At 40.2% G+C, this 20,654-nt stretch overlaps 1 protein-coding gene and 1 long non-coding RNA gene across 9 annotated transcripts in view; one reads left to right on the forward strand and one right to left on the reverse strand.

Annotated features, from left to right (window-relative positions):
- The window catches only part of PLPPR5 (phospholipid phosphatase related 5), a 121,087-nt gene that overhangs the window by 60,931 nt on the left and 39,502 nt on the right, over positions 1-20,654 (reverse strand). For all 8 annotated transcript variants that reach the window (XM_082686485.1, XM_082686484.1, XM_082686487.1 and 5 more), the window contains 2 exons: positions 20,273-20,405; positions 16,481-16,731 (listed from right to left, as the gene is read on the reverse strand). In XM_082686485.1, coding sequence (XP_082542611.1) covers positions 16,481-16,731; positions 20,273-20,405 — 384 coding nt within the window. The remainder of the gene's footprint in view (positions 1-16,480; positions 16,732-20,272; positions 20,406-20,654) is intronic.
- Positions 11,454-18,426, forward strand: LOC309842376. The gene is made up of 3 exons (XR_014299625.1): positions 11,454-11,541; positions 14,925-15,179; positions 18,383-18,426. It is a non-coding gene; the product is annotated as an uncharacterized lncRNA (long non-coding RNA).

Here is a 20,654-nt window from a genome sequence, read left to right on the forward strand (position 1 = left end):
TTTTTAGGGAAAATTAAAGTCAAAAGGGTCTTTGATTTTAGGGCTATTTAGAGTGAATAAGGCATATTCTAGAATTGTCTGCTGGAGGGTCCAAAGGAGAGCTCTGCAGGGTGGTGAGAATACAGCCAGGAACAGCCATAATGCAGCTAGGGACAGGGACCTCACCAGCCAGATCTCTGTGAATCCAGTTCAGCTGTCTCCATGTCCAACGATGGCTACCGGGAACTGGGATCAGTTATCGGTGTGCAGCAGGACCTGTCCACCCTGAGAATGGATCTCATCCAGGCATCGTCTGCAGTTACGAGACTTTATATACAACCACATATAAAGGTTATATGATTAAAACCTTTGATCAGTTGTGATTAAAGGTTTTCCCAGCTGAGGACAGAGTGGCAAAGAGCCTCAGTGGGATGGCCCATGGGCCTTATATAAATGCCAAGCAGTGTCCTCATTTCTTTCTTGGCTCTAATAAAATTGCCATAGAAAATGCAGAAGCTTAAGTTATTTAAGGAATTAGCCCCATTTATCAGAGGAATCGATCCAGTGCTTTGAGTAGGCACAGCCTCTCAGTCTGAGTATCATTTTCTACATCACTATACTCTGAGATTATAGATTTACTAGGGGACAAGGGCAAGGAATCTATTTAAATTTCCAGTTACAAATAATGAGCATTTATGATATGGTTGTAGTTGCTTGAATCAATCAACCCACATTTCTAAGTCTGTATTATATTCATGCTATTGCTGGCACTGTGGTACTGTAAAGAAATGGTCTCTAACCTCAATGAATGTAGACTCTACACTGAGGCAGAAATACTTAAATAATAAAACAATGAGGCTGATCTTCACCCATTTTAAATGCAACATTACTAAGGCCTTTCCAGATTACAACAAGTGCAGCAGCTCACTAGGGGAGGAGCAGTGGCTCACTGTGGGTGAGATGGTGGCAGCAGTGGGCCCCAGGAGCAGGCAATAAAAGGAGGCAATCATAAGGCCTATCGAAGGTCTCTCTGCCAGGCAATCCTGAACAGTGTTAGTGGTAACATGCTTCTACCCCTCAGAATCTTTTTTTTTTTTGGTGTAGCTAATAGTATCCTTCAAAGTTGGCTACACCAGTCTCTCAACCTGACTTCCTTGCCACATCCCCATGAAGAGTTGAAGTCAACTTCTCCCTTTGATTCTGGGCAGACTTGTGACTTGCTTGTTACCAATAAAAGGTAGCAGATGTGACACTAGAACTCATATAAGCCCATGAACTTCTGCCTCGTTCTCTGGAATACTTGTGCTTCGAGTTTTGTAAGAAACCAGACCACCTGGGGCTGCCATGCTGGGAGGAAGCCAAGACACATGGAAAGGCCATGGGTGGGCAGCCCTTGTCTTCAAGTCCCAGCCCAGATGCGGACATGTGCATGAGCAGTCTTCCAGATGACTCCGTGCCTCAGATATCCAGACACACTTTGAGTCAGCCTTTGAGTCTTCCCAACTGTGGCCACAACATCATGGAGCAGAGACAAGACAGCCATGCTGTGTCTTTTTCAAATATCTGACCTGCCATCTGTGAGCACAGTAAATCGTTTAATGTTACCACGTTTGAAGTGATCTGTTACGGAACAACAGTAAGTGGAACATTGGTCTAAGTTGAAATAATTGCTGCAGTTACTGTTGAGAGCTAATAACATATATATAAACTTCAAATCAGCACATTGTATTACATAATCTCTAATAAGTATTATTTTATTGTGCAAGGAAGTTAATTTGAAGAACTCCAGTTATATAGCTGACTTCCGGCATGTGGACTCAGGTATATATATTTGTTAAGAAAGTAAATTGGTGAAGAAGGTTGGGAGCCAGTCAAGCATGCTTTGGCCCCAGAGTACCTCCAACTCCTTTGATGCTATATTTAAACAGACTTAAGAGGGAAAAAACCACAATAGGATTGTAATTATAAAGATGAAGAAAGAGAACTTGAGTTATTTCAATTCTGCCAATCTGTGTGACTACTTCGAGTTTTCGTGTTACTCTTAAGGAAATAATATAATGTTACTCTTAAGGAAATAATACAATGAAACAATGAAATATTCCATGAACTAATGAAATAATATAAATGTATTAGTATTTTTGTTGCTAAGTGCAAACTTTAGAAATATGTGAAATATTGTTCTAAGTATTTATGTCTTTAAAATTAAAATCTATTATTTCTTTTAAAACTGAAAAATGAATCCATAAAATAATGATTATAACTTGTTATCACACAACTATCATTGAAAATACTTTTTCCGAATAGAGGAAAAGATACAAGAAATTATTTGCTTTGGTGTCAAATATACTAGGTGTGCACCGAAGATGGGTAAATAAACTTCCATTAAAAAAGATGGCACAAAACTTCAGAAAGATCAACCTTGATCTGGGTCACAAAGGTAAAGAACATTTTTTTTCCTACTACAGAGTATCTGAATCCCTTATTGTAACTGGGAAACACTCCACGGTGTGCCTCCCACATGAGAAGCATATACTCCATCCCAGTGCCAAAACCACACAAAGGTAGGTATCTCCTTCCCCAAAGCCCTGGCAAGAAGCTGCTGTTAGAACATGATCCACAGTCAACTGGATGTCTCTGCAAATCATGCGAAGTAGATCAAGTGAAAAATCTATTCTCCTGGCAGCCCCGGGGCAGCCATGCTGCTGAAGCATGTAGAGCCACAGCAGCCCCAGCATTCAAGATCCTGCAGTTGGTGCGGTGCGTCCTCACCACAGCCTCTGGTAGGCTGATTCCGATGGCAGTTGTGGCTGCTCGGGCTTCAGCAGCTACTGCTCTTTCCCTGAAACTGGGCTCTAAGCCTGTCCTTTCACTTCATTTTGTCCAGACTCAGGCTCACTTTCTATTATTTATAATAGAGAACTTTGACAAATCCATAAAAGGGGAGCAGAATTTGGACCAGACTAGTACCTACAGGTACCAGAGATACTGCAGATGGAGAGAATAGAAAAATTAAAAGTATTGAAATAGAAGAAAATACATGATTTGTGGTTGGTAATGGTCTACTGTGAACAGAGTTCCCATGAACTGAGAACTGAACTCATGAAAGAGGGCATTACAAAAGAAGAGAGGTGTCTGAGCTCCAGCTAATACCCAGACTAGGGGGTGTAAACAACAGGCATTTATTTTCTCACAGTTCTGGAGGTCAGAAGTCTGAGCTCAGGAGCCAACATGGTCAGGTTCTGGTGAGAGCCTTCTTCCTGGTTTGCAGATGGCTGCCTTCTTGCTGTGTCTTTATAGGGCCGAGAGAGAGAGATTGAGAGAGATGAAATAGAGATAGAGAGAGAGAGATTGATCGTGCTCTCTGCTGTCTTTTTTTTTAAGGACGTTAATCCTATCAAAAGGACACCAGCCTCATACCTCACTGATACCTAATTACTTTCCAAAGACCTCATCCCCAAATACCATCAATTGGAGGTTAGGGCTTCAACATATGAAGTTGGTGGTGGTGGTTTGGAGGGGGAGGGAAAGGAATTGGACACAATTCAGTCCACAGCATTAAGAAAAGACAAGTTTTAGCCAGGACCAAGAGGGCATCATATGCTACATGTAGGAGTGTGATCCTTGAAGGATTGATGAGGGCAAACTATGGAAAACTTTTGTGCAAAGAGAGACTTGCTTCACACTCATGCTTTAGGAGTGTTAACTCCAGTGGCAGAGTGTAGAGCTGACGGGATGAAGGAAGGATTTTCTCAGGAAGCCTATTTGGGAGGCTCCTACAGTAGTCAAGGCAAGTGATACAAAGAAGCCAAATTCTCACAGTAGAAGAATGGGGGACAGGGTGGAAAAGAGAGATCTTTCAAATGTAGAACCCACAGAATTAATCAGACATCTGGATGTGGGGGTGTAGAAGTGGGAGGGGTTGAGGGTGACTCAGAGATTTCAGGCTTGGGGAACTGGGAGGATAGGAATGCCAATAATCACATCAGAAGAGACAGAAGTAGGAGCTCCTTTAGAGCAATGGCAAGATCATCTTTTGATTTTTGAAGTGTGGAATTCAAAGAGCTGATGGAACACCACATTAGATATGTTCAAGTTAAGAACAGTCGAGTTCAGAAGAGAGGGTAAGGCTGGTGAAGGAGTTTGGAGTTCATGTGAAGACATGGAGGTGTTCATGAATGAGGTCACCCTTGGGAGGGATAATAGAGGGAAGAAAAGATCAAGAACAGAAACTTAGTAAACACTGGTAGATAGTTTTCTGACATTGCAATTAAGTACCTAGTGAGGAAAGAAGCACATTTGGACTCAATGTTCTCAAACTCTTAAAAAGAGAAACGTTGGGGGGGCAGGCGGTAAGCAAGAGTCTCAGTGTTGTTGAGGCAGCTGGCAAGACAAGGATCTGAAGAGGCTTTTGATCAGATCACTGCAGATGAGTTCTGAGGAACAGTATTGATAGAGTGTGTGTGGTTGGGATCCGAGGTGGAGGGGGAACAAAACCCACATTGTAACTGGTTTATAAGGTAAAGAAATATAAACTAATCTTTCTTAGAAGCTTCTTTCAGAGATGGAATGGTAGTTCAAATTAATGGAAGGCTTTTGTGTGCTTGTTGGTTTTGTTCTTTGAGTGGAAATTTTAGCAAATCTAAAGAAATCATATTTCTCTACATCATACAAAAACCAATAGCACAAATCCTTATATATAGAAAGATGCCTGATTAATATGTTTGACAAAGGAAAGAAAGCAACAAATATACCATATGTAAAGTGCTTGGCACCGTAAGTGCTCAGTAATAATAGTTATTATTTTTATACTCTAAATTTCTGTATTATTATGGAAGGATTTCTTCCTGTTATTTGAAATCTTTTGTTCCTGTTCCAAGATTTTCTTTAAATGGCATAAACAAACAAATGGCTCAAAGCAGACTGTGTTCATAGGAGAAGGTAACCTCTTTTGTAATAAAGTGGGAAAGGTGCCAAGAAATCGCCTTGATTTAAACTATATCCCCAATTTAGGAGGGGTCTGATGACTGAAATTACAGTGCCATGATTTTTTCGTATATGTGAAGGCACTCCAAGTGCAAGTATATTTGACACAGGGAGTTACCACAGAAGGTAATACATCACCATCACCGTGTTAACCCCTTGCTGGGCGTTAGCTTACTAGATCTCTCTGAGCGAGAACTAGATGAAAGCAGCCTGGCAGGCTACCAAGGTCAAGTTGTTGTCATGTCCCTTCGGGAAAGAGTTAGCCATTCTGTAGGGAGAGCAATGAAGTCAGTGTCCACCTGTAGGGTTTAGTGTTTGAGCAGAGGCCACAATCCACTGTTCAGCCCCCAACCAGTGATTGAGCACAGCAGGGGTACTAGGGCTTGGCTATTTATGCAGTGTGGGGCTCTTCCAATGGGTGAACTCTGGTCAAGATCAGCAGAGACACTGTTGGATCTATACTGCAGTCTGAGACTCTACCTGTCCAATCTTGCTTCTACCTTCTTTCCTAAGTATTATACTCCTCCAGCCCTCCAATAAATCTTAGCTTCCCAATTTTATTTCTACTCCTCCACCTCATTCTATCTCAGCTTCCGCTTCTTAGAGCATCCAAAAAGAATTGGGATAATTTAAGGAAAGAGGTGGCGAGATGGAGACTGGGGACATGTTCTTGCTGGAAAGGAGGCACATATAGTCCACCAGATAGCAACCCAATTGCTAAAACCCACCAGTAGTGACTTGGAGAATGTTCTGGTGGGGATAGGGTAACCAACCTAACCTGGTTTACACTAGACTTTCTTGATTTTTAGCATTGGAAATCTGAAGTCTGAAGTCTGATGGTTTTAGTCAGCCTAGTCAGAGGAATACCCTAACCAGGCCAGGGACATGGGAAGTTAAGTCCATGGAAACAATGCCAAGAGGGATAATGCAATTGATTGGCTCTTATTATGCTGTGTTGGTGCCCTCTAGAAGGAAAATGAAAAACTGAGGACAATTATCAAACAAATGAAAATCGAGTGTGATGGCCAAAGTGCCTCTTTGGGAACTCATAGAAAAGCCCTTGTTTCTGCAATGTCAGAGTAAAAAAAAAGCTGAAAGGCAGACTTACGACTTACTAGCTAAGAGCCCAGGGATCTTTTAAAGATGACTGAATGCTCAGGTAAGTTATGTCTATTATGCCAAGGACAGGACCCTGGTTAGAAAAATATAAGATCTTGACACAAGGGAAGGGGACATCTGAGTGGATGTACATGAAGATTACGGTTCATTAGACTCCTCTAAACCCTCACAGCCTTCAGACAGAGCCCACCCCTACCTCTTCAGGGTTAGCTCACCTCCCAGCCCTGCCCATACCCTTCCAGCCAAGCAGTGAGAAGACTCTTTCCCCCAGGGCATCAGAGGCCCTCTCAAGGTCTGACTCGACATCTTCTTCTGGCTGCCAGCCAACGATGAACCCGAGAAGGGAGGACAGAGATGCTGCCCCAAAACTGCTGTAAGAATTAGCCGACCCGTGGCAGCTGGAGCCTGGGGAGACCTGTGGGACTGGATTTCGAGGGTGCGTTGTCAAGAAGGCTGAAATGTAAACAGGACAAAGGAGTGTTTGTTGACATGAAGACACTCTCCCTGGGGATGTGGGATTTAATACTCTTGCAAGGCCCCCAGGGAACAGTAAAAACTCCCTGCTGGGCAGGCTCCTCAGAGCCTGGAGAAAAGTGATCACTTTCTCTCAATGAGGCTGACATGCCTGAACTGCTTTGGCAGATGGGGGAGGAAGGAATTAAAAGGCTCAGAGAAGTGGCATTGCTGGAATGGACATATAATATGGACTTCAGGACCCACAGAAGTTGATGTAGCACCGGAGACCTCAGGCATGTACTGTTCATGGAGACAGAGGAATGTGCTAGTGAGAGAGGCACTGGCAGGGCATATGAGCTAAGGGATGCCTCTCCTCTGCAGGCCGTTATTGATGGTAGGGTAGGTTACTCCACAGCTGGGGCCTTTATATCCATGCAGATCATGAGGAGCCTGAAGAAACAGAAGCCATTCGCCAGTGCTTAACCATCAGAAACAGGTGTGTGTGTGTGTGTGTGTGTGTGTGTGTGTGTATTATCATAACAATGCAGAAGACCCGAGTGACAGCCAAGGTGATGAGACCAGCAGAAAGTTTTGGAATGGATTTATAAAACACAGAGCTTCCTAGAGACAAATAGATGAGGAGTAACTATAACCACAAGATGACAGGAATACAGAGTTGCAAGTGGGTACCCCAATAAAACATTTTAATCCTTTGTGTAGTTGCCAAACCAAAATGAAACCCACTAACTCGAGATGCAGCTGGTCCCCAGAGGGAAAAGAATATCCAGATATTTTAAGGACTATTGGACACAGAGTCTAACAGGACATTCGTACCTAGAGACCTGAAAGCATCATCATGACCTCTGCTAGAGTAGGGTATAGGCGACTACGTTGTGAATATGGGCTGAAGTCTACTAGATCTGGGAACACATCCAGTGGTCATTTACCCCTTGGCAGGTGGAGTACTGAGGGAATTCAAAAGGAAGCTTATGAAACTATACCCTCCCACTCCTGCCAAGATAGTAAATCAAAAACAATACCGCATTAAGGGAGGGGGGATGGTGAAGATTTGTCTACCACTTAGGATCTCAAAAAGGCTGGTGGCTCTTATCTTATCTCCATTTAATTCACCAGTAGGGACAGATCCTGGAGAATGACTACAGACTACCAAATCTTGAATCAAGTAGTAGTGACCACTGATTTGTCAAATGCATTCTTTTCTATTTTGTTCAGGAAAGAAGATGAGAAAAGTTCACATTCACATGGAATAGGCAAATTTTACATCATAGTTTACATCAGTGCTATATTAACCCTCATGCACTTTGCCCTCATATTGATTCTTTGCGTCAAAGACATCATGCTGATGAAGCAGGTAAGTAAGAGATGGTCAGCACACTGGAGGCCTTGGTAAGACACAGGCATTGCAGATCTTGGGAGATAAACCCCATAAGATTCAAGGGCTTGGGACATCAAGTTTTTAAGGATCCATTGACCAGGTGAGTAAGGGATAGGTGGGGCTTGATAGGAAGAGATAGGTAGGGGTGATCAGGCTCACAAAAATCCCCAAAATGTGTAGGTGTGGGAAAACCAGAGATAAGGGAACAAACTGCTGCAGGCCTGGGGCGGGGCTGGGAGCGGAGTGGGGGGGGGACGCAGGGGTGTCTTTTTATGATGATCACCTGTGATCAACAAAGAATAACCAGACCCTAAAAAGGAAGCAAATACTGGAGGTGTTATCACCAGTTCTTTCTCAATGGTTATCAATAGAGATGTTAAAAGAATTTAAGTTCCCCCATTAGCTTTCTATAAAAGACAAACCCTAAAGGCCCTGGCTGGTAACCCTTTGGGGACCTTTCTCGCTCTTGAGAGCTTTTCCTATATTTTCACTTTATCAACTTCTGTCGCTCTACTCATTCTCCATTATCCGCCAGATTCATTCTTGGACTCCATGAGACAAGAACCTAGCTCTCCCGCATCACAGGGACGTACTACACATCACCCTAAAGAAAAAGACAAATGATTGCATCTTGTACCCCTACCACAAAGAAAGAAACACAGCACCTTTAGATCATTTTGTGTTCTTGGGGACACACCTATGGATACTGCTCTGGCCTGTAGATCAGGGGACATGAAAGGCTGCCAGCTTTAAGTGGGTCCTGGAGCAGAAAAGCCCCTGACAGCAAGTACAGGCAAACAGCCCTGCTACTTGGGCCACAGGAGCACCAGGCACTGTGTTGCTTGAGATGTCAGTGGTGGAAAATGTTCAGTCTGGAGCTCACGGCCAGCCCTCGTGGGACAATCAATGTCGGCTCCTGGTATTCAAAAGCAAGTCTATGACCTAGTAGCAGAACTTGGTGCATCTTTTGGGAAAATGGACTTGAGCATGTTATTGTGATGAGGGAACAGAGGGCTGGCTGAGCACAAAGCAAAAGACTGACATCCTGCAACCTTCCCCCACCTCCACTCCTGGGTGGGATATATGTGACATTCTTTAGGAAACTCCCAAATATCTTGATGTTAATACCTTGCTAGAGGGAAAAACCTTGGCAATGGCAAGGCCTCAAGGCCTCTGGTATCTTGTAGGTCCTCTTTAGCATATGAAAGTTCTTTTGAAACCTCCCTTTTTCCTTACCTCCCCCAACACCATAGTACACAGACAGCCACCCCTCATACCCCGGTGCAGCAGCTCTTTCTGCCCATGGTTTGTGTCCCTGTGCTTTAATAAACCATGATTTTGCATCAAAGATGCCTCACGAATTCTTTAGTGGTTATCAGTTCCGGACTCCCCTCTACTGAACTTCACCTATATTCTAAAACTTCATCAACTGGACATGGAAGAAAGGGAATGTTTGCTTCTGGGATATCAAATGACCACACATTTAGAGCTGCCCACTGTGATCTGGGTTCTTTTGGACCTGGTCAAAGTGCTAGTGCGTCCCATGGAGGTCTCACGAGCAGTCAGCTCTGCCAATACCACTTAGGCTATTAGGCATCTAATTACTGTACATGGGAAAGGAGTAACAGGTGACTTAGAAATTGTCATTTTAAAAGCAATTAAAGTTCGTTAACATCTCAAATAATGTGCAGAACTTAAGATTAAAAATTAAGTGTCATAAGAATAAAATACTCATACACTTAAAAAAAGTACAATAAAATTCAATCATCGTGACTATCTATATTACTATTAGTGTTTGAGCTACTTGGCTGCCTGGAAAATAAGATATGAGACCGGAATTTATGGAGTGCACACTTTTTTAATAACCTTCTTAATTTATATCTTGCAACGTGCAATTAAAATCCATTGACTAGTTTTCTTCACTACTGTGTGTGAGGGCCTGAACTCTGATTGCTTGGCCTTCGAGGGCCTGCTTTCCGCTGGAGGGCAAGCCAGGAAGTAGTGCAACATACGAGACTGAGTGACACTGGCCTGAATCATATTTCCACTTCTAATAAATACCAGTGATACAACCTTGGGCAAGTTAATTAGCCTCTTGTATCTTCAGTTTTGTTACCTGTAAAGTGAAGAGAGCCATACATTCCTTCCAGCCCCCTGTGAAGACTTAGGCCTTTTTGTGGCCAGATTGTTACTTTTGAATACATGAAAGCTGGGGGACCGAGGGGTGCAATACAGGAGCAGGCCGTCCAGGGATGTGGCTCAGTTTGGCCATTGCATCAAAGGAAGTGGTGATGGTGTGTGAAGCCCAGAGTGCACAACGGAGCACTGGCTCTGGGTCAGGGCCAGACTTTCTTGTGCTCCAAGAGAATGTTTAGGGATTCCCAGCTGCTCAAATCTGTACTCTCCCTGCCACGGCTCAGGCTCTTGGCAGCTCATAGAGTCCAAGTTCATTCCATTTCTCAGAACCTAGGAATTTCAGTTCATTTCACTTCATCTGACTCTGGTCTCATCAACACTAGGGCTCCCAATCTTAAGGGGAATGGCTAAATCCGAACCCTTACTTCACGTCTGAGATTCTTTAACAATCTCCTTAAAATATTTCTTTCCTTTTTTGTTGTCTTTGCTCTCACTGTCCGCTTACCTGGAATGCCTCTTCTTTACTTATTCAAATCATGTTCATCTTCAAAACCCAGCCCAAGTACCACTTACTTCTGAAGCACTCTCCCATGGTGCTTGGCAACAGTGATCTTTCCCTCCTGGACACTGAGTGGCCCTCACTATCATTACCAAATAGACTAACAATCACATTCCATCGAGAACTTAATGATGCCCTATCTTCAGGGCAAACTTATCCAGTAGGCATGGTACTGAGGGCCCATGATACTTCTAGGGGCCAATAAAACTGTCATCATTTCTTTTAAAATCAGAAGGAAAGATGAAGATTTAGGTTGAAGAACATGCTTAATATATGGTATTTATAAATTTGATTTTATTATACCTTATATTGTCTTATAAGAGTAAGTCCTGTTGGGCACCTGGGTAGCTCAGTGGGTTAAGCCGCTGCCTTCGGCTTCGGTCATGATCTCAGGATCTTGGGATCAAGCCCTGCATCAGGCTCTCTGCTCAGCAGGGAGCCTGCTTCCTCCTCCCTCTCTCTCTCTCTGCCTGCCTCTCTGCCTATTTGTGATCTCTGTCAAATAAATAAATAAAATCTTAAAAAAAAAAATAATAAGTCCTGTTTTTCTAATGTGTGAGCACTGCCAGGAGTCCCCAACCTGGAGTCCGCTAACACCTAAGAAACTCCAGACATATTCACGAATTCTGGGACATCTCTTTTAGTATTTCAAAGAGCTTAATAGAACAGTATATTTACCTGCAAAAGCCCACATGCCCTAACTAAAATGTCATTATTCTTTACTTTTGGCCGGAACTCTATGAAGTTATTTGGCCACACTGGTATCTCACACTGCTGAGTGGTTCTCGTACACTATGGAAGACACAGTGATTTCTGGGCTGTGCCTAGAGAATCAGCACCATTAGAAAGCCACGGATTGATCCCAGAATACCCAGTTAGAAGTGTCACTTAACAGAATCCAGGGAAAACTAAGGTAAAGATGCAGAGCATACATATGTCTGGACTCATTTGCTGCTTATTCTTTAATAGCTATATGTGGGCAAATTTAGTAATTGTATGTATATCATTTCAAAAACAGTGTTATGGTATTTTTATTGTTATGGGTCAGTGTTCAATATCTGGGTCTAAGCTGGGGTGGAAAATCATTATCTATTAGATACAAGATTTAGAAATGTGAAGTTCATAGAAGAGTATGGGACAAGAAGACGGTAAGTTATAAAAGGGGTCCATGGTAATGAAAACACTGGAATTCAGGGGTACTTTGCAGATGTCTTTAGCAATCTCCCCGCCCCCTGTGACACTTAGTTGAAGGCTGACAGGACCAATGTCAATCAACTAATAATAGTTGTGATGGAAGCAGTAGTCAGAGAAATAGGACAGCAGTCACATTATAAGTGGGAGCTCAATAAATACTGTTTGATAGATTATCTAGTAGACACAAATTTGCTCATTTGAAACCTAGAGCACCGGAATCTTACATGTTTCAGCATTAAATTACTTCTGGGCAGGGAAGATTTAGAGGCATGGCTTTCTGATGGCAGCCAGATTTTATCAGTCACTCCAGACAAATCCATGAAGGTAGCCAAGAGCTTTTCTTCTTACCCACGCCGACATTTCTCCACCAAACACAATCCCTGACCAGCCACATGACATCACATGCTGCGGCCGAACTGCCATGCATCCCCCAAATTCCTGTAGTCCAGAATGAAGATCTGTACGTGCCCCTACAGAGATGAGGTAAAATGTCACTAAAGGAAGGGCAGACAGATACTAATGGGTTATGTTTATTTAACCCTTGTCTTGCAGCTCATGAGCACACGGCACCTCTAAGATGATTATAAAAGACGGCTGGGTGGGAAACAATAATGCCAAAGATTGGACACCAGCAAGACAGGGAATGATACAGCAGAGCCTTCCGCTAATATTCTGGGAAAAGACCGCAGTGAACCCTTTAATATCCACAAATCCCTTCTTGCCTGGTGTTTTCACTTCTTCACCATCTGATTGTACTGGGCCTCCCATTTACAGGTGGAGTCTGGGCCTCTGCCCCCCTTGATCAGGGCTGGCCTTGGGGATTTGCTTGGACTGGACCTAGAGAGCACAGAGATGGGGACGGTGAATGAGTTTTGGAGCCTACGCTCCAAGAGGCCCTCTATCTAGCTCGAGCCTTTGCTCTCTTGCAAGGCTGCTCTCAGGGGAAATCTCTAGAGAATGAGCGGGGCCCAGCTATCGACCTGTTCCAGGCCCGTCTACGCAGGGTGAAACGCGACCCACGAGAGAAGCAAAGTTTGACTACAGGTAAAAACCACCGATCACCCCACAGAATTCTGAGGGTAGCAAAGTCTTGTTTTGACATTTAGGGTGCATTGTTTACAGCAAAAGATCATGAGAAAAGGCCAGCAAGCGTAGCTGACCCTTTTTTGTCTTTCTTCCTCTCTTGCTTTGTGTTTCTAAAGATTTTCAGAAAAATCATCTAAGGCCAGTATGGGAAGTAACCTGAAGAGATCATTTTATGTCTGTTTCCCTGACTTATGAGGTTAACTGAAAAGTCACGAAACATTATTTCTCATTCTCAACTTTGAAGTTTATTTGACTTTAATTAGAAAAACTGCTCGTTTTATATGAAACAAATCACACAAAGCTAAATTTAAATCTTATTCTAATGTGACTTAACACCAAATTATAAATTTAATGGTTGAGGGTTAAATACCCTTCGGAATTTTTCCCTGGGAAATCAACAATATTTGCAAAAACAGGCTTAGGGATTTTTTTTTCCCCCCCTGAAGGTTCTCAGTAAAGCAAAAGAGAACAACTCTGTTATCAAATTATCCCCAAAGCCTTAATTATAGTCAAGTGCTAAGGGAGATTTCAAGTTCCTTAATTTGGGGGACTAATCCACAAAGGGAAACATCAGAAAACTATGCCTCAGTTCTTATTCATATACTTCATAGTGCAGCTTATTTATTTTTATTTATGTATTTGCATATGTAAATATTTACATGACACAACAGTAAACAAATGTATCTCTACCTAAATACAGCTATAAGACTGTTTCCACAGAAAATACTAAATAAATGGCTGTTTTCTTATTTGCTTACTCATCAAAATTCTGACAAGCATGTCACGGGACTGTATTAGTTGGAAACACCCCAACATTTCTATTATAAAGTTTTCCCAAGATGTCTCTCGTGAAGCTGGGAAGAAATATATATGTCTATGGGTTCAAATATAACAGCAAAACCTGCCTGTAATGCCTACATTTGCAGCAGGAGCTATATTCAGGGTTACCATAGCAGCCACCCACACTCACACAGTGCTAAAGGGGGGGCAGGGAAGACAGAAAAGCAGTTAGCACAGAACAGAATCTATTGTTGAAAAGACAGAGGTACCCGGCCATGTAATTACAAGCAGGAATCCTGACTTTTAGTCTGAACCACTGTGTAATGATAGACGATTTCCGAGTGCTGGAGTGTTATTAAATGTTTTTTCTCTAAACATATCTACCATCCGAATCCTCTGCCGTAACCTTTACGGATGCTGAGATTAGGGGGCAGCAGGAGGAAATTTAGCTGGCCATGCACACATGAGAACTAACATGATTTATTATGCCTTCTCTGTAATATTTGGATTTATTGGAGCCAGGAAAGTGGGTGGTTCTATGGATCTGGACCGGTTACTTCACTTTCTGAGCGTCCTCATCTGTAAAATGGGCATAATACTACTACATACTTTAAGGATTTTTTGTGAGGATTCAGTGAATTAGTACAAATGACCAATTACTACATAAATAGTAATAACAATCAAAAAGGAATAAATTTTAATACATCAATAAGAATTAGTAATAAATAATTTGTAAAAGTGAGGCTCTTGGTGCTTAACACATAGTAAATGCTCAATGAATGTTTGCCATAGTAATTACAATTATTCTATAATTATACTTATAAGAGGTGGCTAAAACACTTGGCCAGCTGACCACAGGCAAGACAAGATATTAAGATTCCTCCAGGACTTAAAAGCATACTACCTTCTCCCAAAGCAGTGCCTTTGAAAACACGATTTTGGCACAACAAAAAGATCAAGTATTTATAATACTAGCACATTCACCACCATTGGCAAACCCTGGTTATACAGCAAAACCAATCACCTATTAGGGCTAAAATAATCATGTAACAGGATTTGGGTTCAGAGAGTATTCTGGAATTCATCTCAAGTCATTGGCTTGATCACGTACGTATATGCAGATATTTGCAATTCATACTCAGATACAAATAACAACGTCAGATTTAGATGTGATGACAATGAAGGAGAAGTATTTTTCACTACTGATTCACTTAAGTTTTAAACATTCATTTTAAGGTTGAATGCTTCATATTCTAAGAGAGGTGGGACATGCAGTCAAGCAATTCAAGGAAAAGGAAAGAATATGCATGGATAAACAGATTTTATAGCAAGTCTGCAGTGCCTTAGAATGGGAAGCAGAAGGCAAAGCTGAAGGGATAAAGAAATCAGGGGAAACTGGAGGAGTGGAGTCAGGAGCACACTGAAAGGGAAAGAAGGGAGTTGTAACTGACAAACCGTACAGAAGCCAGAAGACAGTGGAAGAGAAAATGGGTAAGATGGGGTTTGATCTTTGACTCTAAAATACTTTTTTTTGATGGGATTTTTAAAAGTCCAGGCTGTGAGGGTTAGAATTAGCTCGGCTTGAAAACTTTAGAAATGTTAAAATGCATGTACTTACAGCCTCCAAAAATTATTCTGCCATCATGAGCAGTAAGTACAGTGCTGTATTTTCCCTCCTAAATTGTCGCTTATTTAGTAATTTTGTTTCCAATCTCAGGTAGAAGTGTCATAGGGTATTACTGTGCATTCTCTCTGCTTTTAGAGATAAGCAGACAGGACTGCATTGAGAATACCAGAAATATTTCCATAATCAAATAGCTCCTTGAGAGTAAAAATAATTCTGAGGGTTTTTTTTAAGTCATTGGCAATGAACTGATTTGGTTTCAAATAGGTCCTGAGATCTCTTGTCAATGAGTTAAAATCAGAAGAAAGGAGCTATTGGCACCACTGGGAAGGAGAACCCCAAAAGACATTTAAAATCTTTGAACTTTTTACTGTAACCATTAGAAAGCCTAAAGAGCACACTTTGGGAGTCCAGCTCCATAGCTACAAGGCAGACCCTGGTAAGCGAGGGAAGGGCTTTGATAGCAGGAATGCTGGGGCCACGAGCTGCCTGTTAAGGCTGCCTTTCTCTCTACTCCTGTGAATCAGTAATGTGCTCAACCATGACCATTTACTTCCACCTAGAGGTCCTGGACAGCCGCGGGAGGCCTGGCTCTCACCACCAAAATGAGGGCAAAGACTCAAGAATAAAGGAAAAAAAAAAACCCTACATAATTTAATAGGACATTTTGCCTAGCTCTATGCGAAAGTACTGAAACAGTAGCTGAGATATTATGATGACATAGTTACCAATAACCAAACAAACAAACAAACAAAAATTCTAAAAAAAAACGGTGCCCCTTTCCTGACGTCCACCAGAGAATATCAGAGCTTGAGTAGGCAGCTAAGAGGCCTGGATAGCTTTCTTAATGGGGCTATTACAAGATTAGGGGGACTGCTACTGGACAAATTTGTTCCCATTAAGCCCTATTTAATTTAACATAAAGACAAACATATTCTCAAATAGAAATGCTAATGGCTTTATTTTTTAATACAACCAACTACCCACACATAATCTCATGAGAGTCAACTGACTTAATTTTATCCACAGTCCAAACAGCCATTATTAAAAATAAATTAAATGGCCTACAGAAAGCGGTTAATGCGACTTCCATCATGGCAGAGAAAAAGAATGTCTACACTGGGAGAATGAACAGAGAGACGAAGACTGGTCAATAATCCTTACTTACTGTCAGATACATGGCTGCATAGACGCTGAGAGCCGCTTCTTTGGATGGGAACGTCTTCCTGGCTCTCATGATGAGATCTGGGTTGCCCGTGCAGGCCTCTTCCCCACTGATGAACTGTGTATACTGCTGACATCCAAGCGCCGTATAGTTGGGCTTACACAGGGCAAGAAAATGTGGAGCCAGATTCCCTGTGACCACCTGCCCGGCGTTTACAAAAATATCGGTAGCAAAGAGCCCAAACGCATAAATACCTGAGGACGAAAGCAAACCACCACCGTAACTCTGTTTGGTTTTGTTTGTATTTCGGTTGACCATAAGCCAACATGGAAATATTTTAGAAACTATGAAATAAGTCATACATACATACATATGGTTTCCCCCCCATTTCACTTCTGATTCTTCGCTTTCTGGAGAGGTGGGAGTGTTAAATTATTTAACACATCCAGCCGTCTACCACTGGCTACAGTTTTACGCAACGTGGGTTTATAAGACATCAGAAAAAAGAGGAAGCTATATTCTAAGACTGTGTTTGGGTAATGCGATTTTTAAAAAGGAGACCTGTTCTCTGGAGAGGACTCAGTCTCACCTTCTACCAATGTGAGCAATCTTGATTTTTTTCCCTATTTTGAAAATATTTTGCATCTTACAAACATAAAGTAAAGCAGTTGTCTCCCTTTGATTATGCCTCTTAAACCCATTCAGACTGATATTAACTCTGCTGGAGGTGCCAATTAGCAGTAAAACCCAATGCCATTAGTTTTCATTTAAATATCGTGGAAAATCTTAAGTAAAGCAGAATGGTTCAAATTGATTTCTGTGCTGCTTTCATGAATACATTTTAAAAAGTCACACTAACAGCTAGTAACTTAGTTCCAATTTATATTTTATGGCTGGACTTCAATTTATCAAATTTGGGGCAATTTTGTAAAAAATAATGCAATCCAAATGATGATTTTTCAATTATCTCCACAGCCTTAAAATTTGTTTGCTTTCATTACCAGAATTTTATACTTATAAAATTAAGTATACACAAATTTTTTTTTGTCCTTTTTTGTGAGGAATGTGACAGTCTACTCAAATTAAAAAAATATATATATTTCTTGGGGCGCCTGGGTTGCTCAGTGGGTTAAGCCTCTGCCATTGGCTCAGGTCATAATCCCAGAGTCCTGGGATCAGCCCCACATCGGGCTCTCTGCTCTGCAGGGAGCCTGCTTCCCCCTTTCTCTCTCTGCCTGCCTCTCTGCCTACTTGTGATCTCTGTCTGTCAAATAAATAAATAAAATCTTTAAAAAATATATATATGTGTGTGTATATATATGCACATATATATATATTTCTAAATTTGATGCTTTTGGTCATTAAAACCAAAATTTATTTTTCTTAGGTAGAGTGGGCAAAATAAATTCCTTATCACCGTTTTCAATTAAACTGACAGATACAAACTTTGAGAATGTGGTACCAATGTGAAGAAATCTATTCTTCTTAATTTTGGGAAATAAAATTCCACTAGGTATTTTTACATTGTGCCAGGAGAATACATCCCAAATAATTCGTTTGCTAAAAAGTCATATAGTGCTATTATAATAACCAGACACTTCATTTCTTAGTCATGAATTTCTGGATTGTTTGTTTGCTAAACCTTTATACATAATTGTCGGCTGTTATATAGGAAAGTCACCAGGGAAGTTGTGCAGGATCAAGTAATTTTCCAGCATCAGGAACATGGCTATCCTTTTAATTTTTGAAATATTATATAAGATTATAAAAGGCTCAGGCACGCAAACCCGCACATAGCAAAACTCTGTGTGCATACAATGGCAATGAAACAAAGACCTTAGTTCATTCTTTATCTAAAAATGTTAAAAGGAAATAATAAAAAGCTCTTTCTTTATATCTTCCCAGAATTTCATGAGTCATACAAGTAAATGTTATCAAAAGCAGAAACTTAGGAGAGGCAGAGAAATGAAAGAGAATGGAGGAGCTTAAGAAAATGTTCATGCAGGTAACCTCTCCTTCCAAACATCATGGCCCAACACAAGAACCTAAATGGCAAGTCTTCATCTCTACTCTCTTGAAATCTAGGCTAAGATGTAACTCATTCTATTTAACGAAACCATTCTTTTTATCTGCTGTAATAAGTTTTGCTGTGTAAAATAGAGAGAAGTATTTGATAAAGATATGGAAATGTCTCCTGATGTTTGTTAAGTTCCCAAATGTGCTTTTGAATTAAAATATTCAGTGCATCAGGCCCAAGGCCAATATTGTAGCTACAAAGAGGCTTATTAAAATGAGATCCCATGAGTGTATCCACGGTGCTGACCGCCAGCATAAAATCCCTACAAAGAATGATGCCCTATTATGCAGTAATGTTTTGCTTATAAACTTCCCATTTTAACAAAGTTGAAATATCCAAATCATAATGAACAAGAGAGAAGAAACAAATCAAGAATTCCTAAATATTTTATAAAATCATATAATAAGAAACACAAAGAGATTTAAAACATGCTTTACTTTGTGCCATATATTCTTTAGAAATATGTGTGCAAATGCAAAAATACATCCACTTAAGTAGGCGTAATAAAATTTGCTTGAACAGTATTTTGGAAAGTGTCAATTTCATCATTTTTAGTTTTGAGTATATTATTGCTTATTTTGTTATTAAATGACTCATGCAAAGATCAATGAGTCAAGAACAAAGTATTGATGCATGTAAAAAATAGCTTTTTAAAGTTTCATATAAGAGTTGTCATCACTTCAACAGTATAAATAAGGGCTTAGAGATGTATAACTTGATGGCAATTTAAAAAACAGTCTTAGATATGGAGAGCTTTTGTCTTTAGAGAGACTTAAAGGCAAGATGACATTTGATTAGTCTTTAAGTGGGTTTATATATAGATTAGCTGATCTATGCATGATATCTCCAAGGTCTTCAACTTAATCCCACTGCTATGAGAAATATATTGAAAGGTACTGGACCTTAATCTCAATCTAAATACAGATAAAAATTTATTTTAAATTTTATTTAGCATATACAGACATACTTTTTTTTATCTGATAAATACAGGAAATGATCATTTATATTCAACTTTATTGTGTCAGTTAAAAAATTTGTCTTGGCCAAGTTTCTACTGACTTGAAATGATTTGTAATAATTCATCAATGTTTATATGTATTAGTGCTAGAATTTCAGACTGAAGGTTAAAGTATCAGTAAATTCTTTTCTAAAATTGAAAAAAAATTAATTTAATTCCAGTATAGTTAACATACAATGTTATAGTAGTTTCATATAGTGATAGTAAGTCTTTCCCTCTAATAAAATCACTAATTTGTTTTTGTTCACATTAAAAAAACCCCTAGAGGCAGCACATGGAGAGCTACATCTGATAATTAACAAACACAACATAATCTTTTCTCGGGCAATCTATTTTTCTTGTCTTTCATGATGTTCACCAATCTAACTAGATTATCATTTCTCCCCACTGTTTCTGAAATTTCATGAACACAGTAAATCATTTATTTTAATTATATAATTTTTAGTTTCTTAAAAAATATTAAACATCCAAGTGTGGTGTTCTTTTTTTTTTTTTCTTTAAAATAATATGGAAATGACATGTGAGCTGGAGCCATATGAGAAAAAGTAGTACGCAATGTTATTTTTAAAACCAAACTGAGACCTTTCAAATAAAATATAATCCAATATTTGTACAGTCTTAAAATGCTGATCATTTTAAGGGTTAGCTTATACATAAACATGGTTTCCACAACAATAAAAATAATTCAGTGAACACATACCCAGAAATCGTACAGTTCGCCGCACCAGTGGGTTTATATAGCAACAATCTCCAGTTAAAATAGTTTTCTCCTGGTTTTCAAAATCCCGTGTGGCCAGTTGTAGGCAAAACACTGCAGTTTCTCCCACTATTATCTTGCAAGGAAATAAAAGGTTAAAGAACATTAGAATTTAAGCAGTATAAATATAGAATAATTTTATTTTTTAAAAATGCAAGAAAGTAACTCCTTTGAGTGGTAATGATCTCAATATAAAACTGAATCATATTTGCTTAACTAAGCTCTTTTTTAGAACCTTATCACTATGCATACAACCCATATTTCTCTCAACTCAAGGAAGTATTAAACTGATAAATTATGAATACAAATGGACCATATCAATTTT

The sequence above is a fragment of the Mustela nivalis genome, assembly GCF_964662115.1.
Source record: "Mustela nivalis genome assembly, chromosome: 10".
In the NCBI taxonomy this organism is placed as follows: domain Eukaryota; kingdom Metazoa; phylum Chordata; class Mammalia; order Carnivora; family Mustelidae; genus Mustela; species Mustela nivalis.